The 27,824-nt window shown below is 41.9% G+C and overlaps 1 protein-coding gene and 2 long non-coding RNA genes across 16 annotated transcripts in view; 2 read left to right on the top strand and 1 right to left on the bottom strand.

Moving 5' to 3' along the window:
* The window catches only part of Dus2 (dihydrouridine synthase 2), a 106,232-nt gene that overhangs the window by 51,055 nt on the left and 27,353 nt on the right, over window positions 1-27,824 (top strand). For 2 of the 14 annotated variants that reach the window (XM_048792441.1, XM_048792442.1), the window contains 4 exons: window positions 15,998-16,139; window positions 23,751-23,796; window positions 26,551-26,642; window positions 27,759-27,802. The exons of 3 other annotated variants lie outside the window; for them this stretch is intronic. In XM_048792441.1, coding sequence (XP_048648398.1) covers window positions 16,014-16,139; window positions 23,751-23,796; window positions 26,551-26,642; window positions 27,759-27,802 — 308 coding nt within the window. In that variant the 5' untranslated portion in view covers window positions 15,998-16,013. Of the gene's footprint in view, window positions 1-11,115; window positions 14,356-15,997; window positions 16,140-23,749; window positions 23,797-26,550; window positions 26,643-27,725; window positions 27,803-27,824 lie in introns of those variants that run through there. 9 more of the 14 variants (XM_048792440.1, XM_048792438.1, XM_015496178.2 and 6 more) reach the window with 9 other exon arrangements.
* LOC125613107 lies at window positions 1,186-4,437 on the top strand. Its single transcript, XR_007343601.1, has 3 exons — window positions 1,186-1,715; window positions 1,988-2,014; window positions 4,201-4,437. It is a non-coding gene; the product is annotated as an uncharacterized LOC125613107 (long non-coding RNA).
* Window positions 10,173-12,907, bottom strand: LOC125613106. The gene is made up of 2 exons (XR_007343600.1): window positions 12,737-12,907; window positions 10,173-10,859 (listed from the first exon to the last, which is right to left on the bottom strand). It is a non-coding gene; the product is annotated as an uncharacterized LOC125613106 (long non-coding RNA).

Raw genomic sequence — 27,824 nt, 5'->3', positions numbered from 1 at the left:
AAAAAAAAAAAAAAAAAAAAAAGCAAACAAACTATGTGTGGTCATGCGAGCCTATAATTCCAGCAACTCAGGAGGCTTAGGCAGGCAGACCACAAGTTTGAGGCCAGTCTCAGCAATTTAGTGAGACTCTGTTTCAAAATAAAAATAAAAAGGGCTAAGGATGTAGGTCAGTGGTAAAGCACATCTGGGTTCAATCCCTCATCTCACAATAAGTAATAAAAACAGGGGAGAGTCCTGGGAAGCAGCCTAGAGGTAGAGTGCCCCTTAGTTCAAATATTGGTTCTGAAAAAAAAAAAAAGAAAGAAAGAAAGAAAAGACCTGGGGAAGTAGCTCATGGATAGAGAGCTTTCTATCCACAGCACTGCAATGAAAGAAAATAAACTGAGTGTTTGTCCTACATGTTGCAATTTGGAGTGTGACGAGGCAGCCCATAAAACATAAAAACATCATTTATTGCTAGAAGTCATGACATTACAAAAACCAAAATGCATTTCATTCTTCACATTTTATGTGAAAGAATATGCTACTATGGTCCAATGCTCCATTGGTTCAATGCTCCATAGCTCCACTGATTGCCAGTAGCTCATCTTTCAAAGCTACAAGCAGCTCACCAAGCCCTGAGAAGAATTAAAGGCAGTCTAAGTGACAAATGTGTTCACCCAACCAGGACACCAGAAATGATCCCTAATCCAGATCCCATTTTAGTTAGCCAAAATCAAGCTTGCTGAGGCAAAGGCTCTCTCACTGAAGATGCTAGTCCTGGAAGGCTTCTCCTTGGATGAGCTGTAAGTTCAACCTTCTGAACTAGTCTCACATCCCAGGGAATATATATAAAATATCCGGTCAGACATATTCTCTGGAGTTGATGACTGTGCCTGGCACCTTGATCCCAATCTCTGCTCTGTGGATGTTATCTTGCAGGGTGAGGGAAAAAATCATAATTGACAAACAGTTCCACATGGGTGCTGTGTAGGTCCCAATTGGTTATGTCTATGCAGGGTATTTGTTTGTTTGAAACCAGGGATTGAATCCAGGGTTGTTTAACCAATGAGCCATATCCTTGGTCCTTTTTATTTTTAATTTTTAGGCTGAGGCTCTCTTTGAACTTGTGATCCTCCTGGCTTGCCCTTCTAAGCTATTGGGAGTATAGGCATGCACCACTGCCCCTGGGAGTCTGTGGTGAGTTACTGTTCTCTCTGATTGAATCTGTCATCCTTAAACATGAAAATTAACTAACAACTGAACCTGAATCTTCTGAGCACATCCTGTGAGCATTCATTAGTTTGCAGTGTGTATACTGTATTTATTGGATTTGTTTTTCTCCCCTTCATTCAGATTTTTGAAGATTCCCTCCTCTACTACTGTCCCCGAGACACTGATTATTAAAGTAAATCATTGCATTGTCTAGTACATGGGATATATAGAAACTGTAAAAAGCTAAGTATGATGGCATGGGCCCATAATCACAGCTCCTCAGGAGGCTGAGCTCAATGGTAGAGCAACCCTGGATTCAATTCTCAGTACTGCAGACGGAAAAAAGAAAAGGGCAGGGGAATTGTTGGTAATAATCTCATTGTCATGAGACAACCAGTATTGTTAGCATTGAGTTCTGAGTTGGTGGTTTCTGTTTGCTGGTGTTTCGTTCAAGCTTGGCATGTATCTGGATCCTCAAGACTGGGACATTGTTGGTGGCAGAGGAGAATCTCCTGGACAAGGTTTGTGTCCCTGAGTGTCTTTGCTGATGTGGGTACCGAAGTATTGGTATGAGAGAAAGAAGGAGTATTTAATCTCATCATTTAGGGAGGATCCATTGTTTTTAAAGGGGTGGAAGATAGTGGTGTTTAGTTTCTTATGACACTGAGACCTGAGTAGGGAGTGGGAAGGTCTGAAAAATAATTTTTTTTTGTACCAGGGATTGAACTGAGGGGTGCTTAAACATCAAACCACATCCTCAGCTCTTTTAATTTTATTTTTTATTTTGAGACAGGGTCTCACGAAGTTTCTCAGGACCTGGGTAAGTTGCCGAGGCTGGCCTTGAACTTGTGATCCTCCTGCTTTAGCCTCCCAAGCTGCTGATTACAGACATGAGCCACTTTACTTCCTACCTATCTTTGTTTTTTAAAGTCTAATTTAAGCCATGGGAGTATAGCTTAGTAGTAATGCATCTACTTAGCCCTGGGTTTTATCCCCAGCCTCAATAACCAACAAACAAGCAAGCAGACAAAAAAGGGTCATCCTCCTGCCTAAAATTCTTTTGCAGTTCCTATTCCTCTTAGAATATCCCAAATTTTTTGTTTTGCTTTCAAGTTCTGGGGAGTTAGCTGCCACCAACCCTTCCAACCTCAGCAAACCCTTTGCTTCTAAACTGTAGCTGTGTCAGTCATACAGCCTCCCACCACAGGGCCTTGACACATGCCGTACTGTCTGCCTGTTGCCAAATGCTGGGGCTACTGAGGCAGGCCCAGGATAGGAAATTTTGTCACTAGGAAGTGATAAGTATGCAGGTTCTACCTCTAATTGGTCCCCTATGCTGTTTTAAAACAAACCAAGTCCTGTGGACAAGGCATGGTAGAAACAGTTTTCTTCAAATTCATGTGGTAGCAGAGCTAACCACCCCTGCTGATTTCCAGTGTATTGCAAGAACATGCTGGGAAGGCCAGGTGTGGTGGCAGCACCCGTTTAATCCCACTGAGTAGGGGCGGAGAGGGGGGCATATATAGGAGGATTGCAGGTTCTAGGCCAACCTCAACAAATGAGCAAGGCCCTAAGTAATTTAGTGAGACTAAGTCTCAAAAATAACCAAAAGGCCTGGGGAAGTGGATCAGTGGTAAAGTGCCCCTGGATTAAATCCCTGGTACAAATAAATAAACAAATAAATAAATAAAAATAAAGGGTTGTTGGTGTAACTTCATGGTAGAGTGCCCCTGTGTTCAGTCCCAATTAGAGAGAGAGAGAGGGGTGGGGGGAGAGGGAATGATGAAGGGGTGGGGACGAAGGAGGCCGAGGGAGGGAGGAAGAGAGGGAGAGGGAGAAGTAAAATAATAACAAAATTCTGGGACATCAAACTTAGTCTGAGTTATAGGTTCCACTTAACATGCTCAGGTGCTCAGCTGCAGGGATGAGTGGAAATGGGGGCTTACTTGGTATCTAGTTTTGCCCAGATGATGGTCATCAGTATATCCGAGGACCCCCAGATCCTGGTCCTGGAGTCTCACACTCCCCTTGCCTCTTCCTTGGTATTCCTCTTTTCTGTTCCCATAGTTACTGACAGTGAAATTCCCAAGAAACAATAGTTTTCTAAACCGGAAGACAGCTTGGCCACTCCTCAAGCCTAGGCCAGGGCTGGAGCTGTGGCTTAGAGGTAGAGTGCTTGTCTAGCACAGGCGAGGCCCTGGGTTAGATCCTCAGCACCACATAAAAATAAAATAAAGGTATTGTGTCCAACTACAACTAAAATAAAATATTAAAAAAAAAAAGCCTAGGCCACTTTTCCTGAAGTGATAGCACATTTTTCTTTCTCCCAAGGCACTCAATGTTTATCTTGCTAGGAGAAATGCAGTAACCATGAACACATCTTCATTTCCTGCTCCCACCCAACCTTTTCCTCAGCCTCTCTTCAATCTCCATCTATCTATCCTGCACCCTCACCAGCCTCTAGTCTAACAGTCCTAGGCTGCTCTTTGAGGGAGATGACTCTTGTCCCCTCTGTACCACATAGCTCTGCCTGGTTTCAGACAATATTGAGGATCTGCATATAAGGACCCCACCGCAAATTTATTTGTTGTATATGAGAGGCTTGAAGTTTCTAACTGGGCTGCTTCTGCAGATCAGATGTGTGCATCACAGAGACGTGGAGCCTATGTCCTGAGTTTGGTTTACATGCTGTGCTTGTACTTGAGATATCAGCATCAGCAGGCAGTGTGTGTTCCAGGGTACAGGAGCTGCTTCCAGCAAGATCCTCAAGGAGGGGTCCTGGGATTCAGATGGCCCCCTGGAACTGTATGTGATCATTAGTTGCTTGGATGGGGACAGATCTTGCAGAAATCTGCCAAATCCAAATCCTTTCTTGTGACCTTCCTTCTGTACAAACAGAAACATGGGGATTCCTCTCCACACCCTGCTTAAGGTTTTGCTGGGAACTCTTCTTCCTCCTTGTGGTCTTCTTCCTCATCCTTGTTTTCATCCTGTTCCTCCTCACAGCAGTCTACAGTGGTTGCCTGAAGCTGATGTGGTAAATGAACTTGAGCACTCTATGACCACCACCACTTTATGCTGGCACATGTTTCTCCACCACCAGTCCCCAGCAAGTGTGCAAATGAGGATGTGGGGAAAAGGTACACTCATACATTCTTGGTGGCACTGCAAATTGGTGCAACCATTCTGGAAAGCAATATGGAGATTCCTTAGAAAACTTGGAATGGAACTGCCATTTGACCCAGCTATCCCACTCCTCAGTCTATACCTAAAGGACTTAAGATCAGCATACTATAGTGACGCAGCCACATCAATGTTTACAGCAGCTTAATTCACAATAGCTAAACTGTGGAACCAACCTAGATGCCCTTCAATAGATGAATAGATAAAGAAACTGTGAGATATATATATATATATATATATATATATATATATATACATACACACACACATACATACACACACACACATACACATAGGTGCTAGGCTTGTGGCTCAGTCAGTGGTAGCACGCTCGCCTAGCATGTGTAAGGCACTGGGTTCAGTCCTCAGCACCACATAAAAGTAAAATAAAGGTATTGTGTCCACCTACGACTAAAAAAATAAATAAATAAATATAGATAGATAAATATAGATATAAAAAACACCAAATGGCCAGGTATGGTAGCACACATTTGTAATCCTAGCAGCGCTAGAGGCTGAGGCAGGAAGATTGCAAGTTCAAGACCTGAGAGCAACTTCATAAGGCCCTAAGCAACTTAGTGAGACCCTTTCTCTAAATAAAAAATAAAAAGGGCCGGAGTTGTGGCTCAATGGTAAAGCACTTTGGGGTTCAATCCCCAGGACCAGCCACCCAAAAAGAAAAATATATAAATATATATATAAATATATATTTACACACACACACATATAAAAATACAGAGAGACATAAAGAACTTGATCATTGAAGGAAGTAATGGATTTAGTGAAAAACAGTTAAAGAGAAGTCAAAGAAAACCTTAAAACAATTCAGAGCAGTAAGGAAACACTGCACACAGGAATCAAGAAAAGAACGTCATTAAAAAAAAAAAAAAGGAGGAAATATTCAGAGAATAAGAAAGTGGTCTGGGGAAGAACAGCTCTGAGAGCAGAAACAATGTTGACAAAGTGAAGGTGTGTGCTGAAGAAGGAGGACATTTCATCAAGAAATGGTACGACATTTTTTTTCTAGAGCTGATATACATTTTCAGACAGAAAGGCCCCCACTGAGAGCACAGCAGGATGAATGAAAAAGAAACAAACTGCACAATATCATGAAATCCCGGAAGATAAGAATAAAAAAGATACAAGCTTCCAGTGACATTTACAAAGAACAGCAACCAGAATGGCATGGGACTTCTAGCAGTTACACTGAAGGCTAGAACATGTAATGTTTCCTAATTGCAAGATAAAATTATTTCCAATCCAGAATTCTATAGCCAAGAAAACTATCAATCAAGTATGACAGAAAACAATTATAGTTTCGGAACTGCAAAGTCTCAAAAAAGCTGGCTTTCTCAGGAAGCTACTGAAAGACCACTCCCAGGAGGAAATGAGAAAGACAGAGGACACCAGGTATTCACACGGGAGAGGTAGAAGGAATTCCTAGACAAACCCCAGCCAGTCCAGATTTGAGAATTTAGAAAACAGAAGGAACAGATTCCATGATGCATCTTACTTGCATTAAAAGAAGTATTTAGCTCTATTAGAATGTTTGGAGGAAATATTTAACTAAAAAAAAAAAAAAAAGTAAGGCCAGGCACAGTAACCCCAGCAGCTCNGGTCTTCTCCTCTGTTGTATCCACTCTTCTCTCTCTCTCTCCTCCTCCTCCTCCTCCTCACAGCAGTCTACACTTGCTTGCTGCTGATCTGGCAGATGAATTGAACACTCTCTGACCACCACCACTCTATGCTGGCACCTGTCCCTGCACCACCAGTCCCCAGCAAGCATGCCAACGAATTTGTTGCACTTGGTACAGCAAAGGAGGCTGCTGCATCCTTTTCTTTTAATGAAACCAAAGGCACATGATAATGGTTATGATGAGAGCAGCTGTGTTTTAGCTTGTGACTCACAATAGCCCACAAGGTAGTTTGTTTAATTTTTTTCTTTTTCTTTTTTTGGTAGAGGCAGTTGTACCCAGGGATGCTTTATCTGTGAGCCACATCTCTAACCCCCCTTTTTAATATGTATATATATTTTTTAGTTGTAGATGGACACGATAACTTTATTTTGTTTATTTTGTTTATTTGTTTTTATGTGGTGCTTAGGATTGAACCTCACATATGCAAGGCGAGTGCTCTGCCACAACCCCAGCCCATCTCCAACCCATTTTAATTTTTATTTTGAGATAAGATCTTGGTAAGTTGTTAAGAGCGAACTGGAACTTGGAATTCATCTGCCTCAGCCTCCCAAGTGGCTGGGACTACGGGCATGCGCCAGTGCTGTGGGGCAGGCAGAGGAACAACTGGTCCCTTGTGGCAAGGACAGATGGTTTCCTTGAATCCCTCCTCTTCTGCTCCTTTCACTAGGAAAGGCCTCAGTTTCCTTATATCCATCTGTTTGTTCAGACATCCTCTGCTGCTCAGCTACTGGTGCTGGCCATTTGCTAGGGCATTCAGGGAGGCTGCTGAACAAGTCTCCTGTCATCACATGTGCTGGCATAAGCAAGCAGAAGGGTGGCTAGCAGGGGCACCAGTTCTGACCAAATAAATATCCACACAGCATTTACGATCTGACATTTAGCCTCAAGTTCAGACTTGCCATCTCTTTGTTCAGTGTGGTCAGCTCATGTGTGTGATTGTCGGAGACACTTCTGTAAGAGCACTTTGTTCACTGGCACCCCCACCCCAGAAGACCCACTTGCCTTCCTTTCCATGGCTGCCACAAGATGAGTGACCCAATGAAATGACCATCTGAGCCCTTACTATTCCAAGTCTGACTGAACATCAAGCTGTACTTAGAAACTCTTACTTATTTTTTAAAGAGAAAATGTCAAACATGAAAAAAAAATGATGAAAGAAGGGCTTGAAATGAAGCTCAGTAGTAGAAGTGGTAGAGTGCTTGTCTAGCACTCACAAGGTCCTGGGTTCAACGCTCAATATGGCAAAAGCAAAATTCAAAATCACTCAGTGGCAGAGCGATGGCTTTGCACTTGTGAAGTACTGGGTTTGATCTTTTAGCACCACATAAAAATAAACAAAGACATGCTGTCCATCTACAACTAAAAAAAAATTATAAAACAAAAACAACAAACTTAAAAACAACTCTACCATCAACTTCCATAACATTATGAGTGTAGCAAAGTTAATAATACTTTTATTATCATAAATTATCATGTTGAAATCTCCCTGCTTGTCCCATTTTTTAATAGATGTATTTGAATTTTAATAGCTCTTCTTCATGTATGTTATGGCTCCATCTGTAGGTTCCTCTTCCCTCTTTTTTCTTCCTTGCAATTTATTTGTTGAAAAAAATCATGTCCTTGTCCTTAGAGTTTTCTCTGGTATGAGTTTGATGATTGCATTCCATGGTGTCATTGAACATGTTCCTCTACTCCTTGTTTTTCCTATAAACTGGTATTTGTTAGAAGATTTTATTTGGAGACAAGGTCTTGCTCTGTTGCTCAGGCCACACTGTGAATTATGGGCTGCTGATGTGACACAGGCCAAACCTTGTGCTGTTCCTTCCCTGTTGACTGCCCCCAACCCCCATTCCCCAGCACCAACTGTCCCCTTAACTGCTGAGATAGACATTCCACTGGTAACAGCCAGTGCCTTACTGCCAAGGCTCACACAGCCAGAGTGATCTTTTTGGCATCTTCATCAGATTTCTTCACTACCCTGTTCAAATCTATCCTATAACCTCCTGCTTCACATCTAAAACAAGATCCATACTCCTCAGTATTGCCGATGTGGCCCACTGGGGTCTTCCTTATACCTGCTTCTCCAACCACAACTTTTCTTCTTCTGGGGCTTTCCTTCCTGGCCACAGTAACCTTTCTGCTCCTTGAGTAGCTCAGTCTCATTTCTAACTCAGGGTTTTTTTGTGTACCTTTTGGTTCAGGAATTCTCTCTTCAGCTCCTCACATGACTCTCTTGATCCCATCTCTGCTGAAATGCCCTCTCTTCAAATAAGCCTTCTCTGACTGTTTTGTATAACTATTCCTTATCACTCTATGCTTTTATTTTCCTGTATAGCACTTTTTTGTGTCTGTGGTGCTGGGGATTGAACCCAGGGGCTTGTGCATGTGAGGCAAGCACTCTATATCCCCAGCCCTGTATGGCAATTTTAATTACTTGAATTTTTTTTTAAAAAAATTTTTGTTTAGTGCTGGGGAATGAAACACAGGAGTTGGCCCACACTAGGCAAGCACCTTGTGACTGAGCTACAACTGCTGCCCCTGAAATTGTATTGTATCCTTATCTCATCCTTTGTTGGTGGTGCCTTAATGAGAGAAACTAATTTGTTAATATATTGGAAGTAGCTAGCTAGCAGCTTGCTATCTGAAATGTAACAGGTTCTCAAAAACACTTGTTGAATAAATGAATAGCTGGATGGGTAGACTGTAGATGGACCAGCATCTTCTCATTCCTGCCCGTCTTCTCACACACACTCATATACCACATACATATGGAAGCACTTAGCATATTTTTTTGTTTTGGCTCTGGGAATGGAACCCCATTAGTCTCGTGCATGCTACAGTGTGTGTGCTCTACCACGGAGCTACACCCTCAGCTCAAGGCTCTCATTTCTTGATGAACTGATCTGGGTGCTGACCCAGGCATCATTCAGTTAGGCATCATTGCAGACGTTATGTTAAAAACTGTACCTGAAAGTCCCTCTGAAGACAGAAGTCCTTAGAAGACCAAGTCCTCCATGTAGAAATGTACTTCAAGGGAACGAGGGTGTTTGAAGCTTGACCTTGAATAAGCTGAATTTCAAGTCAAACATTGTTACAGAAAAATTTATTGAGGAGTATGGGGTGTCTTGTGGTCATAAAGGACTGGGAATAAAGGAGCATGAGAGGCTCAGGGTGGCGATACTGACTTTCCCCAATCCTTCCTGTTCCAATAGCTATTGTGCCTGGCTGAGCACAGGCAGGGGGCTCCCTGGGTAAACAGTGCTTCCAGTTTCAGGAAGCCTACCCGATGGTTTGTGCTGATGTTTCCGGCAGTGAGTCAGGGCTGGACCTATTTGGTGGATAGGTCACCAGTTGGCCCCTCTTTCTGAAGAGTGCAGTGTTCTCTGTTCTGCACAAGGAGGCACTGCACAGCATTGCGCAAAGGAATGCCAGGTCTTCTTCAAGGCCAGCTTTAGCCCTGCTTTGTTCAAAGGAGCCTCTCCTTTCAAATCCCATTTTCTTGCCTGTGGCAGTTTATATGGAAGGGAACCCCTGGCTGACAAAGGCTCATGCAGATTGACTGAAGTTCTGTCTCAAGTAGGGGCAGTGGAGACTTCAGAAGATGGATTAGCTGAACATATTTAGTGAAGACTACCTAATTTTAAAAATTTGTTTATTAAATATATAATCACATATTGATATGGTTAATCATTATAGGGAAAAAAAGATTTGAACAACTGTATTGTGACAAAAGGAATTCTAGATGCTGGGTGCTAAGCCTGCAGGGCTCCAGCGTGCTCTGTTGTGTGCAGGGTTGGTGCCCATGTGGGATCTGGGAGGCATTTCCACTGTATTTCCCACTTTTGTGAGTATTTTAAGCATCATATGTTATTTAGCCAACTGGCAACCATGAGTGAATGGATGAAGAAAAGCCCCTTAGAATGGGAAAACTGTTTACAAAAAAGTCACTGATAGCCAGTGAGGAGTTAATGGATGACTTTTAAATACAGATCCAGTCGTGCCAAGCTCTGAAGACACCAGTACAAGCTGCAGTAGTCCTTATGACAAGCTAAACCAAGGTCCTAGCCGTGACACCATTGAAAATAATTTGAAACCATCTTCAGTTCTCTCAATTTTTCGTACATTTTAATAACTTTATAATTAACAAAACAATAATTTTTTTCTGTAAAATATATAGGAATTATAATTTAAAAAACAGAAGAAGTTGTATTAGTTGTCCTGTGTAGTCAATGTTTGTGCTCTCTACAGAGGCCCATCCAGCAAACTTCTGTGGCAATGGTCTCTTGCCACTCTGCTTTAAGCCACTAACTTTGGGGCAAGGGCAACCAGGGTCTTTTCTGTCTCTGCTGGAGATCGGCGTTTCTTGGGAGCCCCCCTGGCTCGCTGCATTGGCTTCTCTGCTTTGGCCTTTGCTGGAGTGGCCAAGGGAGCATCTCTATAGAGCCAGTACCCACCAACTAGGCAGTATGTCTCCCCATGCCAGCCCACCTGGGTTTCTCCACATCCTTGGTAGAGGACATGGTAGTACACAGGTGTAGGAGGAGATGTGGGAGGCACTGCTGCTAGAAAGAAAATCAGAACTGATCAGTCATTTCTGCTTTATTATATATTCTGCCACCAGGACCTCGCTCTCCTGTTGCTTCCTGTTTCTGAATGAAGCCCTCTTATCTTCTTGGCTTCCCAAGCATAGCCTTTCCCTGTCTCTTCAAGGGATGCTTGCTGTCAAAGTACTTGAGTTCTGTGAAGCCAGTGGAAGCAGCAGAACCAGATCTCTCTTCCCCATTCCTAGAGAGAACATCTAACCTTAATATTATCACAAAAAGCCCTCACTCAGTCTCTCCCTTCTATAACTTGAAAAAAAATTCCCTCCCCCCTGTACTGGAGATTGAACCCAGGGGCACTTGTCCACTGAGCCACAGGCCTAGCCCTGTTTTGTATTTCATTTAGAGACAGGGTCTCACTGAGTTGTTTAGGACCTCACTATTGCTAAGGCTGGCTTTGAACTTGCGATTCTCCTGTCTCATCCTTCCAAAAATTTCTTAAGTTATATGATTTCTGAGAAAGAAAAAAGAAACAGTAGGCCTGGGATATAGCTCAGTGGTGGAGAGCTTGCCATCCACAGTACTGCAATGAAAGAAAATAAAATCATCTGAGTCTTTGTCCTACATGTGGCAATTTGGAGTGTGAATTATCAAATACAATGAAGTTCTGCCCCAGTGATAATTGTTAAGGCAGCCGATAAAGCATCATTTATCGTTTGAAAGCATACCACGACACAAAATAAAACCCATTTTAAGATTGACCCAAATATATGCTCTCTGAGAATCTTGGGGAACTCTGGATAAAAGTGAAATGTTCCCCAAAGTGTTTATGAATAAGGAAGTGAAACCAGGCATGAAGAACAAAAGCAGAAGAATGGATCAAATTTGAATTCCTGAATTCTTGTTTTGCTCTGAGATTATTTTAATTAAGGTCAGAGACCACCTATTGCTGTCTCCTTTCTAGAAAATAAAATGTGCTTGGGAGAAAAATGTAGTCAGGTTGGAAAGTTCCCACATATATGAGAATGCTCCAGCATGTATTTCTTGGAATTTTCTTTTTACCTTCTTCAGAGAGAAGGGAAATACTGTGGGGCCAGTATATCCCAGTGTTATTGGCAGAGATTATGTTTAGTATCTTTCAACTTATGGCCTTAAAACTCTTTCTAGACAGAAAATAGCTGGGTTCTGGTCTGTGAAGGCTTTGAGCTGCCTGAGGATGATGCAGAAGAAAAAGGACACAGAGGCACATGTGGATCAGCAATCTGGGGCTTACTAGGTGTGCAGTGCCAGCATCTGACCCTATTTTTAGGAATTTCAGCTTTCTAACTATTGTTCTGTTTGACAGACATCTCTGTGTATTCCTTTGATGTGAATTAAGTTTAAAATGAAAAAAAAAGTTTATTCTTCATGTATTACATGAAAGGCTATGCTACTATGGTCCCATGCTTCACTGTTCCAAAGGTGGCCAGTACCTTATCTTTCAAAGCCACAAGCAGCTCACCAGGCCTTGAGAGGCATTAAGGGCAGTGAAAATGATAAGTGTGTTCACCCACCCAGGACACTAGAAAAGATTCCTTATCCAGAATTCTACTTTAGTTGGCCCAAAACAAGCTTGCTGAGGTAAAGGCTCTCTCACTGAGGATGCTAGCCCTGGAAGGCTTCTCCTTGGATGAGCTGTAAGTTCAACCTTCTGAACCGGGCTCACATCCCAGGGATAGGTCAAAAAGCTGATGATTGTGCCTGACACCTTGCTCCCAGTCCCTGCTCTGTGGATGTAATCTTGCAGGGTGAGGGGAAAATCATAATTAACAACCAGTTCCACATGGGTGCTGTCTAGGCCTCAGGAGGCTGTTTGTGCAAAGCAGTATGTCTTGGGAGCACTTTTAGAAGCATTATAAGATACTTGTTCTCACTGAGGCTGGCATTTGCCCCTGAAGGCTTAGGTGTTTGATTTTGTGGTCATCCAGAATATATTCCCACCCGATTTCCAGTGAAGGAGGCCAGAGACCCCCACACTGAAGACCCTTGCCATAATTAAGCTTCTCCTCTGGTCAGAAAGATTTTTACAAAGAGTATCAGCAGGCAGGATGTCTGCAGAAGGCATTGTGGTTTGAAACTTACTCTTTCTTGTAAATGCCAGGATTGCACACACAAGGTATGAGTAGAGTCTGGAAGCTCATTATACAAAAAGATATTATCTCTGTTTTCTTGGTTTAAAAAAACAAAAAAACAAAAAACAACCTTGTGAAATCTGTGTCTCACGTTGGGGATGGAACACAGAGCACTTGTCAGCACTAACTGAGCTTTGGGGTTGAAAGGGTCTTGTAAGAAAGCTGGGCCTTGGGCTATATAACTCTTTTCCAAGATGTAGTTCACCAAGATGTTTCTGCCTCATCCAACAGCATGAAGGAGAGTTGCTCCACGGTGATCAGTTGACTCTTCAGGGCCTTCCATAGAGCCCCCGGAGCAGCAACTAGCCTATATGTGCTGAAGGTTGTTTGGACAGTTGCAGCCTGATTCTACGCATGCCATGACCTCCTCCTAGTTCTTGTACCCGCAGGCCCAAGGAGTGGCCTAGCGATTGGGCCACAGCCTGCTCCTGTTCTGCTAATTCTCAGGAAGGCACAAGGACCAGACCCCGAGGAGCAAGTATGCGGTGGGTTTCCAGAGCTGGACGATCAACAAGCCTTTGCAACAGAGGAAGTAAATAGCTCAGAGTGTTGCCACTGCCGGTTTCTGCAGCGCAAAGGAGGTGGTGGCTGTGAAGCAGTGGGGGTCTGGTGCGTGACTGCACGGTGGTGGGCCGAACGACTTCGGGATCGCGAGCAGCATCGTGCAGTGCGCGCAGCAACCCGGGCTCCAGACCCAGGTCCGCGAAGCTGCCGTCGGAGGCAGGCCCCGCAGCGCTGGCGCCTCCAGTTGTGCGCGCTCCATGCTCCCAGTCACGCGAGGCGAGCACTCTCAACGGTCCAGCGTGAGGCGCGCTGGCTGGTTTAACTAAGGCCGCTGGGCAATCCACGCACGCTCTGTCGTTGTTCCTGCCGCCGCGGTAGAGCTCGCGGAATGAGCACCACTGGGAAGGGATCGTCGAGGGCGCCTACAGCAACTGAGCAACGACCAACCACAGCAACGTCGGGCGCGCGACAGTCACGTTGCCCTTGTTGTTGGAGAGGCGCACGTCAGTGACGTCACGCATGCGCCGCTTCGTAGCGTACGGCGGCTGGCTCGGCTCAGTAAGGTGCGGAGCTGGAGACGCGTCAGGAAGTGGGGAGGATTCCCTACGTTTCAGTGACTGCTAGGTCTGTAGATCAGCACCGGGATGGCGACATCCAGATCTAGACCGCCTTTGGATGGGGAGCGCTGTGGAGGCAGGAGCATGGGCCTGCAATACCCGGTGTCAGTGGGGCCCTGGTCCTATGGACCTAGTGGGCTGGTGTCTTCTGGAGATCGGGTCCTCATTCTTTGAGGTTCTCGTTTGTCGTCCTCATTGCCCTTGTTGATGGCTTGTTTAGTGCCAGGCTCCCCTTGTAAATTCCTTGGGTGAGGGATGCGGTGACGTTTCCAGATATGCGGAAAGACTGGTAATACGTGTTTTCCCAGCGTCTGAATGAATGGTAGGCCTGGGGACTGAGACAAGGGTGTGGAATTATAAATCTAAGCTCAATTCCCGCTCCACTCTGGCTCAGAACTCGCAGTACAAGGTGGTGTCCTTAAGCTTATTTTTTTCTCTGAAGTGGGAGGTAAGTTGATAAGGCTTTCTTTTTAGTGGTGACATCTCTTCTTCACATTAAAAAAGTTTATTTTTAAAGTCAAATTTCTCTTTCTGCTTCCTTGTTACCTTTCCATATTTCCCATCCCGAATACACCACTCTCACAGCCAACTCACCTTCTATCTCAGGTATGGTAATTTCACAGATAGTTATAGAAAAGATCCAGAAGTCCTCAGCTTTGTTATGTGACTTATTTCACATAGGCCTGGTCAGTAAGAATATTTGACTGAAATTCAGGTATTCAAGTTGTAAAAGAGAGTTACACTAATCATACTTCCTGAAAAGTTCTCTCTTGATTGTAGACCCTTCCTATCCTCAGATTGCGAATCTGTAGATTCAATCAAGTGTGGATTGGAAATATGCAGGAGAAAAATGTATCTGGGACTAGTGGAATATCTCAGATGGTAGAGCTCTTGCAAGGTAGGAGTGAGGCACTGGGTTCAGTCTCCAGCAGGACACACACACACACACACACACACACACAGAAAAAAAATAAAGAAAAAAGGAAATTTGTATTGAATATTAAGAGACCTTTTGTTTTGGTGGGAAAGTCTTGAACCAAGAACCTCAAAACATGCTAGGCAAGCTCTCATAATGCCTTTATCCTCAGCCCTTTAACAGTGTCTTACTAGGTTGCCTAGGCTGGCCTTGCACTTGCAATCCTTCTATTTCACCCTCCCAAGTAGCTGGGATGATAGGTGTGTGCCTCCAGCACAGCTTCTATGCTACTTTTATGATTCTTTCTAAAAACGAAGAGCTCATTGGAAGTCTGACCTGACAATTTTCCTCCATTTCAATGTGCTCTTGCACCAAGCCAGAACAGATAACAGTTGCTGACTCAAATAACAAAAAAGGGGCTAAGGGTGTTGCCCAGTGGTTAAGTGTTATGGGTTCAACCCTGAGCACAAAAATAAATAAATAAGGGGCTAGGGTAGTGGCTCAGTGAAAGAGTGCTCGCCTAGCATATATGAGGCACTGGGTTCGATCCTAGGCATCACATAAAAACAAACTAATGCATCCACCTAAAAGTAAAGATACATAAATAAATAAATAAGGAAATAAATAAATAAAATTGCAGCCCACCAGGACTGGTAGCACACATTTGCAGTCCTTGGTACTTGGGGGGTTAAGGCAGAAGAATCTTTGAGTCAGGAGTTGGAGACCAGCCTGGGCCATATAATGAATGAGACCCTGTGTTAAAACAAAATAAAGAAACAAACTAAAAAAGTAAAAATAAGATTGCTGCATTTTAAGAAAGGCAAAGTTTGCAGTTCATCACCTGCTCTTTTCTCTTACAGATCCCTACCAGTTTTTCAATCTGCTGCTTAATGACTTTTGCCTGTGTTCCTCCAGTAGCATGAAAGCTGTGCTGAGCAGGAATTTTTGTCTGTTTTGTGTTCTAATGTATTCCAAGAGACTAGGACAGTGCTGGGCAGAGATTAAGCACTTAATGAATAGTGGTTCGATGAATGACTGAACATGCATGTTTTATAAGATCAGACAAAAGGAACGCAAATGACTGTGGGTTGGAAGGAAAAAGGAAAACCTGTCCTTGCTAAGAGAAGGGACTGTTTCCACTTGAATTTCTGACCCTTATTTTCCTGTTCTTCAGGTGAAACAGAGGAGGAATGATTGTGAATAGTGTCTCTCTGTGCTACCACAACAAACTCATCTTAGCCCCTATGGTTCGGGTTGGCACTCTCCCAATGCGGCTGCTGGCCCTGGATTATGGAGCTGACATTGTTTACTGTGAGGTAAGTGCTCCTGGTTTTCTGGGAGGGCTTTCCCACAAGTGCAGCCTCCTCATTTGGATGTGGGAGTGGTCAGGAGTGGGGGAGGCAGGATGGGAACTCCCCACACAGGTGTTTGTTGAAGGTGGGAGGGGAGCAACAGGCAGGCACTGATGAGTTCTGTGGGCCCTGCTGAGGGCCAGCATCCTGGGCAGCACAGAGGCGTTAGGGTTGCTGAGATGAGTAGATGAGCATCAAGTTGGGGAAGTGCCGTGGCCCCTGTAGGAGCTAACATATATTCAGAACATCAGTAAATGGACTCAGAGGTTAGGAAGAAGAGGAAAAGGACCAGAATCAGGCTAATGAAGCTGGATGAGGTTGGTTTTGGGTTGCCATAGGATTTTCTGGTGGTGATAGCTGGTAGGCCAGTAGATATACTTGCTGACTGCTCTGGAGAAAAAAGTAGGCTTTAGACCCAGGTTTAAAAAGATTTGTCAAGGGGCTAGAGTTGCAACTCAGCAGTAGAGTGCTTGCCTCAATTTCTATCACCTCAAATATATAAGCAAATTAAGGAAATGTCCATCAACAACTAAAAAATATTTTAAAAAATCTATCAGGAAAAATAGAATTAAAGGAGTAGCTAATGTTGGATGATGAAGGAATGTGAGCAGTGGTTCTCAATTGAGTATGTATCAGAATTAATCTGGAGAGCTTTCTTTTTTTTTAATATCTTTATTTTGTTTATTTATTTTTATGTGGTGCTGAGGATCGAACCCAGTGCCTCACATGTGTGAGGCAAGCACTCTGCCACTGAGCCACAATCCCAGTCCTGAGCCACAATCCCAGCCCTGAGTATAGGCAGTGGGATGACTGTGGCTCTAAAAGGCAATAAGAGGAATCCTTGTAGTGATGGGATCGTTCTGTTTCTTACCTGTGTCAGTGTCAGTATCCTGATTGTGATTTTGTGTTATAGTTAAGATGTTGCCATTGGGGAAACTGGTGAAGGAGTACTTAGGTCTAAGATCTCTCTCACATCCTTACAGCTGCATGTGAACCCACAGTTACTCTAAGATAAAATGTTCAATTGGAGAGGACCCCACTGTGTAGAGATTAGGGAAGGTCTGTGAGTGGAGTTGAGGAAAATACCCTATATTCTGTGTGGGGTGTTTGAGAACAAGAGTCAACATGAGAAGTAAAAATATGAGAAAATAGGCAAATTAAGAAGAGTCTATGGACTGGGGTTATGTCTCAGTGGTACAGTGTTTGCCTCACATGCGTGAGCCGCTGGGTTTGATCCTAAGCACCACATAAAAATAAATAAATAAATAAAATAAAGATATTGTGTCTATGTACAATTGAAAATATTTAAAAAGTACTGTTAGGGAAGGCAAAAGTCAGGTCTGTGAACAATGTCAGATGGTACAGAGAGATTGAATTGCAAGAAGACTGATGGTGGTATATGTGAGAATGAGGTCACTGGGGCCTGGTGAGGAGTTAAGGGCTTAAAGATGAACAGCAAACAAGGAGGCAGAAAAAGGGGGCTGGGGATGTGGCTCAAGCGGTAGTGCGCTCGCCTGGCGTGCGTGCGGCCCGGGTTCGATCCTCAGCACCACATACAAAGATGTTGTGTCCGCCAAAAACTGAAAAATAAATATTAAAAAAATTCTCTCTCTCTCTCTCTCTCTCTCTCTCTCTCTCTCTCTCTCTCCTCCCTCTCTCTTTAAAAAAAAAAAGGAGGCAGAAAAAGTACTACTGACTACAACTTCAGCTACATAAGCGTGGAACAAGTATAGGCAGGTGGCTTGAAGGAAAGGAAGTAGGGGAAGTGAGACATTTATAGATGAGTTGCATGTTTGAGGAATTAGAGGAAGGAAGGAGTTAGAAGTGAGGGGGTGCCAGGGGTGATGGCCAGTGGTGGAGTGGAGTCAGTTTTTTTTTTTTTTTTTAATTTTTCTTTTGGAGCGGAAAGGATTTTTTATTTTTTATTTTTTTGGCAGTGCTGAGGGTGGAACCCAGGACCTTGTATATGCTAGGCAGGTACTCTGGGACTGAACTATATATCCTCAGCTTAGGACACAGGATTCTTTTTTTTTTTTTTTTTTTTTTTTGTTCTTGTTGTTAAATTTGTTCTTTTTTGTTATACATTATAAGAGAATGTATTTTGGCATAATATACATACATGGAGTATAACTTATTCTAATTAGGATCCTATTCTTGTTGTTATACATGATGTGGAGTTACCCTGGTCTTATATTCAAAACAAGACTAGGAGACTAGGAAGGTTATGTCTTATTAGTTCAACTGTCCTTCCTATTCCCCTTCCTACTGCCTTCCATTTGTTTTCCTTTGTCTAATCCAGTAGAATTATATTCTTCCCCTTCTTCCTACCCTCTGTTGTTCTTGGTTAACATCCACATATTAGAACATTCAGCCTTTGGTGTTTTGGGATTAGCTTATTTCACTCAGCAGGATTTTCTCCAGTTCCATCCATTTACCAACAAATGCCATAATTTCATTATTCTTCATGATTGAGTAATATTCCATTGTGTATGTATACCACATTTTCTTTTTCTTTTCATTTGTTGAAGGTCACCTAGGTTGGTTCCATAGCTTAGCTATTGTGAATTGAGTTGCTCTAAACATTGATGTGGCTGTGTCACTGTAGTATACTGATTTTACATCCTTTGAGTATAGACCAAAGAGTGGGATAACTACATCAGTTGGTAGTTCCATTCCAAGTTTCTACTTGCTCCCCATATCCTTGCCCATATTTATTGTTACTTGTATTGTTTATAATTGCCATTCTCACTGGAGTGAGATGGAATCTCAGTGTAGTAATGTGCATTTCTTAATTTTGCTAGATATGTTGAACATTTTTTTCACATATTTTTTGACCATTCATATTTCTTCATTTCTGAAGTGCCTGTTTGTTGAAGGACACCCAGGTTGGTTCCATAGTTTAGCTATTGTGAATTGAGCTGCTCTAAACATTGATGTGGCTGCATCACTCTAGTATGCTGATTGTTTTTAAACATTATTTTAGATGTTGAGGGACATTTAATTTATTCATTTATTTATACATGGTGCTGAGAATCGAACCCAGTTCCTCACATGCTGGGCAAGCACTCTGTCACTGGGACACAACCCCAGCCTCTAGTATGCTGATTTTAAGTCCTTTGGGATAACATTAGGTAACATTAGATCATTAGTACCAATAACCACATTATTGTTTAGAGTGTCAGTAAGGTTGCTTATTCTGAAGTTACATTTCATAATTACAATATGTAAAGTTCAGGAATTTGTACATTTCTCAAGGAGGTCCATTGTCTGAAGTTACTGTTACGCTGGCAGCTCCAGGAGTGCCTGATCTTGGTGAAACATAGTTACCAAGCAAACAAGTTCCTTTATTCCCAGGAGTTATGTGCCTAAGATTACGGTGGAAGCTGATAAGACTCTAGCATGGAGGGCATTACCATAGCAACGGGGCATCCTATGCCTTTGCACAGGAACTTTCCCAGGCACCAAGCATGTCACAGCCATGAAGTCCTCAGGGACACCAATCCCAAACACAGAACCCTTCAGATTTTTTATTCTAATTTTTCATATATGACAGCAGAATGCATTACAATTCCTATTACACATATGGAGTACAATTTTTAATATCTCTGGTTGTATAGAAAGTATATTCACACAATTTGTGTCTTCATACTTGTACTCATGGTAATGATGTCCATCTCATTCACCATCTTTTTTACACCTCTTGCCCCCTTCCTTCTTCCATCCTCTTTGCCCTATCTAGAGTTCCTCTAATATTCCCATGGTCCCCCTCCCAACCCCACTATGAATAAGCCTCTTTATATCAGAGAAAACATTCGACATTGTTTTTTGGGGATTGGCTAACATCACTTTGCATTATATTCTCCAACTCCTTCCATTTACCTGCAAATGTCATGATTTTATTCTCTTTTATTGCTGAGTAATATTCCATTTTGTATGTATATACCACGTTTTCTTTATCCATTCATCTACTGAGGCATCCACGTTGGTTCTACAGTCTAGCTATTATGTGCTGCAATAAACATTGATGTGGCTGTTGATAGACCCAACCTGATTTTCTCTCAAAATTGGGAGCCATCTCGCCACAAAGCCATGAAAAGATAATTTTGGCTTTACTATAAATTACTGCAAATTCTGAACCTGCTTGGAATGCCTGCCTGTGCCTTGAACTCACCCGTGCCTGGCTCTCTGACCAGATAGCAGCCCTCTCTGAAACTTTAGTGACACCTCATAAATATTGGCCTTCCTTGGCCAGATAACGTCCCTCTCTGAGGCTCTAATGATCCTCATAGATTCTGATGTTGGGGCCAGCAAAAACTGTAAACTACCATTTGTGTTATGCTCCTCAGAGTTCTGTTATCTGTAACCCCCCTTTGTGTAACTTTCTGGGCTATAAAGCTGAACTGCAGGAAAGCTGCGGCTGCTGTCTTGTTCCTGTGGTTTTGGGTGGGAGAGGCAGCCGAAATAATAAGCTTGCTTTAATTTGATTTTAATTGGAGTCAGTGCTCTTTTCTTGCGTCCTGGTCTAACAGCTGTGTCCCTGTAGTATGCTGTTTTTAAGTCCTCTGGGTATAAACTGAGGAGTGGAATAGCTGGATCAAATGGTGGTTCCATTCCAAGTTTTCTAAGGAATCTCCATACTGTTTTCCATATTGGCTGCACCATTTTGCAGTCCTACCAGCAGTGTATGAGTGTGCCTTTTTCCCCACATCCTTACCAACACTTATTATTGTTTGTATTTTTTTTTTAAAGAGAGAGAGAGAGAATTTTAATATTTATTTTTTCAGTTTTCAGCGGACACAACATCTTTGTTTGTATGTGGTGCTGAGGATCGAACCTGGCCGCACGCATGCCAGGCGAGCGTGCTACCGCTTGAGCCACATCCCCAGCCCTGTTTGTATTCTTAATAGCTGCCATTCTGACTGGAGTAAGATGAAATCTTAGAGTAGTTTTGATTTGCATTTCTCTAATAGCTAGAGTGTTGAACATCTTTTTATATATTTGTTGACTGATTGTATATCCTCTTCTGAGAAGTGTCTGTTCAGGTCCTTGGCCCATTTATTGATTGGGTTATTTGTTATTTTGGTGTTTAGCTTTTTCAGTTCTTTATATACCCTAGAGATTAGTGCTCTGATGTGCAAGTGGTAAAAGTTTGCTCCCAAGCTCTAGGCTCTCTCTTCACCTCACTGATTTTTTCCTTTTGTTGAGAAGAAACTTTTTAGTTCCAATCCATCCCATTTATTAATTCTTTTTTTAATTTTGTTTTTAAAGACCTTTATTTCACTTTTTTTTTATGTGGTGCTGAGGTTCGAACCCAGGGTCTCGCGCCTGTGAGGCGAGCGCTCTATCGCTGAGCCACAGCCCCAGTCCCATCCCATTTATTAATTCTTGTTTATACTTCTTGCGCTATAGGAGTGCTCTTAAGGAAATAGTGTCCTAATCCGATATGATTGAGATCTAGGCCTACTTTTTCTTTTGTTAGACGCAGGGTCTCTGGTTTAATTCCTAGGTCCTTGATCCACTTTGAGTTGAGTATTATGCATGGTGAGAAATAGGGATTTAATTTCATTTTGTTGCATATGGAGTTCCAGTTTTCCCAGCACCATTTTTGAAGAGGCTGTCTTTTCTCCAATGTATGTTTTTGGAGCCTTTGTCTAATATAAGATAACTGTAAATGGGGCTGGAGTTGTGGCGCAGTGGTAGAGCGCTAGCTTAGCACATGTAAGGCCCTGGGTTCGATCCTCAGCACCACATAAAAATAAATTAAAAAAAAAATAAAGGTACAATACCTTGGGTCTAACTACAACTAAAAATAAATATTTTTTTTAATAAAAAAATAAGATAACTGTAATTATGTGGGTTAGTCTCTGTGTCCTCTATTCTGTACCATTGACCTACCAGTCTATTTTGGTGCCAGTACCATGCTGTTTTTGTTAGTGTTGCTCTGTAGTATAATTTAAGGTCTGGTATAGTGATGCCACCTGCTTCATTCTTCTTGCTAAGAATTGCTTTGGCTATTCTGGGTCTCTCATTTGTCCAGGTGAATTTCATGACTGCTTTTTCTATTTCTATGAGGAATGTCATTGGGATTTTGATTGGAATTGCATTAAATCTGTATAATGCTTTTAGTTATATGGCCATTTTGACATATTAATTCTTCCTATCCAAGAACAAGGGAGATATTTCCATCCTCTAAGGTCTGCCTCAATTTCTTTCTTTAGCGTTCTGTAGTTTTCTTTGTAGAGGTCTTTCACCTCTTTTGTTAGGTTAATTTGCAAGTATTTTTTTTTGAAGCTATTATCAATGGCATAGTTTTCCTCGTTTCCCTTTTAGAGGATTTGTCCCTGACAAATTTATGCCTATGATTTTCTTTTTAAAATAATAGCCATCCTAATGATCATATGAGGTGTATTTCATTGTTTATCTGGAAATGTCATATTAATTTTTCTATTTTTTTTAAAGAGAGAGAGAATGAATCTTTTTTTTAGATGGACACAACACAACACAATGCATTTATTTATTTATTTATTTTTATGTGGTGCTGAGAATCGAACCCGGGTTGCGCCCGTGCTAGGGGAGCGCTCTACCGTTGAGCCACAATCCCAGCCCTCTTTCTTTCTTTCTTTTTTTTTTAAGAGAGAGAGAAAGAGAGAGAATTTTTGATATTTATTTTTTTTTTTAGTTTTCGGCGGACACAACATCTTTGTTTGTATGTTGTGCTTAGGATCGAACCCGGGCCACACACTTGCCAAGCGAGCGTGCTACCGCTTGAGCCGCATCCCCAGCCCCTCCCAGCCCTCTTTCTATTTTTTTTTTTTTTATGGTAGTGGGGATTGAACCAAGGGATGCTTTACCACTGACCCCTATCCCCAATTCTTTTAATTTTTTTTTTTTTTAATCTTGAGACAGGTTTTTTTTAAGTTACTGAGGTCTTAGTAAGTATCTGAGGCTGGGATTACAGGTATGTGCCATGGTGCCCAACTCCCTCCATGCTTATGATACTAAATTTGAAGAACCCCTTATTTCTTTTCTTTCTGTGTCTGCTTGAATGTTTCCTGAGTTGGGGAACTCACTGGATAGACTTTTCATTCCTGTGTTCATCTCAAATCTTCGTCTCTATGCTTCTCTGCCCTGGTCCCAGTTTTATCATTCATTAGGCCTTTCTTCAGAGCTCTTCACTTGTCACCTTCTGCCTAGGGATCGAGGTGAGAGGTTGTTTGAGGGGAGTGGGCTTGAGCTGAGACTAATAAATGAGGAGAATATCTCAGTATCCACGTTCTAGGTAGTTATCTGCTCTCTGAGTGGCTCATCCTTCCTCAAATATCTCCAAGGTTCCTGTTAAGATAACCTGATAACCTGATTGAGGATAGCTTACTCAGGGCCCTGTTTTCCATGCTTGGGTGGAGAGGACCACATTACATATCCCCCAAATCACGATTTGTTGTTAGTACTAGTGTGACCGTCCATGTAATACCCATGTGATGTGAAATGAAGGTGGTTTTCCTGAGTCCAAGGCCTTCTCTTGTGTCCAGGATCTACATGTCCAGGACTGACCATTGTTCTCCAATTTCTCTACAGGAGCTGATTGACCTCAAGATGCTTCAGTGCAAGAGAGTTGTCAATGGTGAGTCCAGCCCTGGCCCAGAATTGTGTGTGTGCTCATTTGGCTTAGGTGACACTACCACTGGCCCTACCTGGGTTCCTGCCTGGCTGCATAATGTGTGTGGATCATGTGCTCCCTTGAGAGCAGTCATTGCTCTCCACCTAAAGCCTGATGTGAAGCAGGCTAAGAATGCCTTGGTGACATAGAAATGACCATGTTTCGTATACAGAAGGGACCCTAGGATCCTTGAAGTCACAATGGCTTCAGTGCTTGGCCTGGCCTGTGACTTGGGCAAGTCATAGGACTTCTTTCCACCACAATTTCTTATCATTCAAATGTAATTATGAGCCTTAGTTTACTTAAATTGTATAGTTAAAGTGAAGACGAAATAAGATAAGGAAACAGTAAGTAGTTTGTACACCTTAAGCCCTGTGAAAATGGAAGTGCTTGTGGTGAACTGTGGGTTTTCTTCTAGTTTATTGATGAGGCTGATTCTGCTTTAATTAGAGTTGTGGTAATCTTTGAGGTTTCTGATACATACATACGTACATATACACATGTATATATCAAATCTTGATATTTCACAAAAAGTCATGACTCAATTTCGTCAAATTCTCTTTTATTTACATTTTTGTATGTTATGAAAAAAATCAATATTATGAATCCATAAAACCTAGAAAATGAAAATCCTCCATAATCTCATACTTAAAGAGTTAATCAGGGTGGGTACAGTGGCACACCTCTGTAATCCCAGTGACTCATGAGGCTGAGGCAGGAGGCTACCCTCAGCAACTTAGCAAGACCTGTCTCAAAATTAAAAATAAAGAGGCTTAGGGATGTAGCTCATTGGAAAATTACCCCTAGTTTGAATCTCCAGTACCAAAAAGAAAGGTTATTATAGGGTTTTGCATGTAGCTCAGTGGTAGGAACTTCCCCAGCGTTCATGAGATTCTGGGGTCATTCCCATGTACCACCACAACAACAAAAGAATTAAGCATAAAGAGGAATAATGTGGGTTTTCCTACGCGTATATTATGAAAAATGTGTAATATTTAAAAATGTGACCACTTTTTATCTGTGCCCCCTTCCCTTGGGATTGTGTGGCATATACTGTTTAGCCACTTTTTTACATTTTTGCCTATCAGATACATTAAAATTGGTTTCCCTAGTGCCTTTACTGGGGTTTCAGTATTTTGCTTTTATCAGTAAACTTCATTATAAGCACACCCTAGTTTTTGTGGTTCTCTCACCTTTCTTCCTGCCAGTGTTAAGCTTTCTCTGTGAGAGATTACTTCGATTACCTCTCCCAACATGTCTTTTTAGCCTTCTAAGCTGTTCAATGCTGGGATGATAATTCCAGATTCCATTTATGGAAATGCTTTACATGCTTTAAAAGATCTTAGTTCTCAAAACAGCCTTCAAGATAGGTATATTCACCCATCTGCCACATTGTATATTTTTATTATATTAGTCATCTTTGAAAGTCAATGATGATAGAAGCTTTTGTTGAGCTTCTGGTGTGGCTCAGCAGTAGTGCATTTGTCTGGCATGTGTGAGGCACTGGGTTTGGTTCTCAGCACCACACACATAAATAAAATAAAGGTCAATCAACAACTAAGAAAAAAAAAGAAGAAGGATATATGAGATGTAGTTGATTTTTGTTAATGTTCGGTTAAATTGCTGAGAAACACTTAAAATCTATTCATGACTATTGAACCAGGTGACCCTAGGGGAAATACAGGATTAGGTTTTTGCTAGCCTCTGGTCATATTTTCATCATCTGATCATCACTTACACTTAGTTTATTTCATTTGTTTCTGTTCAAAGACATGCTGTTTATTTATTTAGGAGCTAGGGTTCAAACCCAGAGCCTTGTGCATGTTAAGCATATGTTGGAGCGGTACTGGCAGCTCCAACCAATATATCATTGATTCATTAACCTTGAACTCAAGAGCCAATAGCACTATATTGTCATAACCAAGGCTTATCGAATACAAGTGTTTTGACCTTTAGGTTCACCACAGCCTTCTTTTGCTTAAGATAATAGACAGAACTTCAGCACTATGCTTGGATCCATTTTAAACAGTGAGATCACTAACAAAAAGCACCAAAATACACAAAATGAAGGGCTAAATATACCATAAAAAGGGCTCATTTTTACAGTATAAGAGCTAAAACAAGAAGACAAGTGGCACTGTGTTTGAACTCAGCTGGAGATGTGTATGTACATCAGGTGACTCCAATTTGTTGTCACTTACTGTCTGTCCCTGAATGACTGGAAACACCACATGTATTGATTTAGGGTTATAAATTAATTTTACTAAATCGATGAATTTGAAAATATGCAACTGCAAATAATAGTGAAGACTGACTGAAATAGAGTACTCCTCCACTTAATTACTCTAAGTAATTAAGAAATGATCACTTGCAGACCCTCAAAGTGCCATCTTCCAGGACAGTTCTAGTATTGAAACACAAATTAAATGTGTGTACATTTTTTTCCAGTATTTCAAAAAATTGTAAAGTGCTTGTAATCACGCAGAAAAAGTGCATAAAACCTAAATATGCAATTTAACAAATAATTATAAAGTGAACCAACCATTACCTGTGTCGTGAGATGGACCATATCAGCACCTTAGATGCCTCCCAGTGCATACTTATTTTGTAGGAATCATCTGATCCCTTTTTTCTTTTCAAGGTTATGCTTGGCTGTGTTCACTGCCAGGGCTTAGGCTAGTCTGAACTTGCATCCCATGTATTTGTGTTTTCTTGCAGAGGTGCTCAAAACAGTGGATTTTGTAGCCCCTGATGACCGAGTCATCTTCCGCACCTGTGAAAGAGAACAGAGCAGAGTGGTCTTCCAGATGGTATGAGACCCTAATGTCAAGTGTCCTCCTGAGTATTCCTATCTCCTGTTTCATTGCTTGGGTCCTGTGCTGGCCACTATTGAGTGCCTGAGCTACTTTGCATAGCAGGGACTTCCTGAAGATTTGACCATTTTTCAAAGGGTCATTCCTGAGTACTTACAGTATTGGAGACAGATTATGGAAATCAAGCTGACACAGTCTGTTACATGCCTGCAAGTCTCAGATTTAATTTACTTAATTAAAGGTCTCTAGATTTATTTTTCTAATCTGTAACATTGAGTATTCATATCATACTGCTTATTTTTTATAGTCTGAATTTATTTCCTATCAAAGGAATTAGATTTCCTTAACAGTAAACTTTTGAATTTTTTGTTTGTATTTGTTTTTTTGATAGCAGGGATTGAGCTCAAGGGTACTCAACCCCTGAGCCACATCCCCAGCCCTTTTTATTTTTTATTTTGAGACAGGGTTTCACGAAGTTGCTTAAAGCTTTACTGAATTGCTGAGGCTGGCTTTAAACTTGCAATATTCCTGCCTCAACCTCCCCAGCCACTGTGATTATAGGTGTGTGTCTCGGTGTCTGGGTAGTTAAACTATAGCTCTCTTCTCTTGCACTAGACATTTCTTGGAGCTTTTTTAGAAATAGCTCCCAAAAGATGTTTAAGTTTTTATAAAGTTGATGACAATGAGTGGGTATGTGATCAAGTAGATATAATTATGGATTCTAAGTTGTGGTATCTGAATGTTTTCTATAAAATTTTTTTTCATGTTTTTGTATGTTGGAAAGTAACAACAGCATTAATGACATTGTTTAGGCCTTCCAAGTCCATCTTTTTTTTTTTTAAACCAGTGAGCTAATATATTGGGCTGGCTTTTTGGGAGAAAACTGGCCCAAACTGCTTGTTGGCATGACAATGTGTGTTGTGTGTGTGTGTGTGTGTGTGCCTGTGTGTGTGTGTGTTTGTAAGAGCGAAATAGAGAGTGGAAAAGAAAGAGTGTGTGTGTACGTGTGTGTGTGTGTGTGTGTGTGTGTGTGTGGTGGGGGAGATGGGTGTGTTTGTCACGCACATTTGCCTTTTTCAGGGCATTGGTTGATGAAGCCTTTTGTGTTCCTAGGGAACCTCAGATGCCGAGCGAGCACTTGCTGTGGCCAGGCTTGTGTAAGTTCCTCCCTCTTGAGCT

The sequence above is a fragment of the Marmota marmota genome, unplaced genomic scaffold, assembly GCF_001458135.2.
Source record: "Marmota marmota marmota unplaced genomic scaffold, marMar, whole genome shotgun sequence".
In the NCBI taxonomy this organism is placed as follows: Eukaryota; Metazoa; Chordata; class Mammalia; order Rodentia; family Sciuridae; genus Marmota; species Marmota marmota.
The sequence above is the reverse complement of the archived record's forward strand: the minus strand, read 5'-3'. Positions and strand labels throughout refer to the sequence as shown.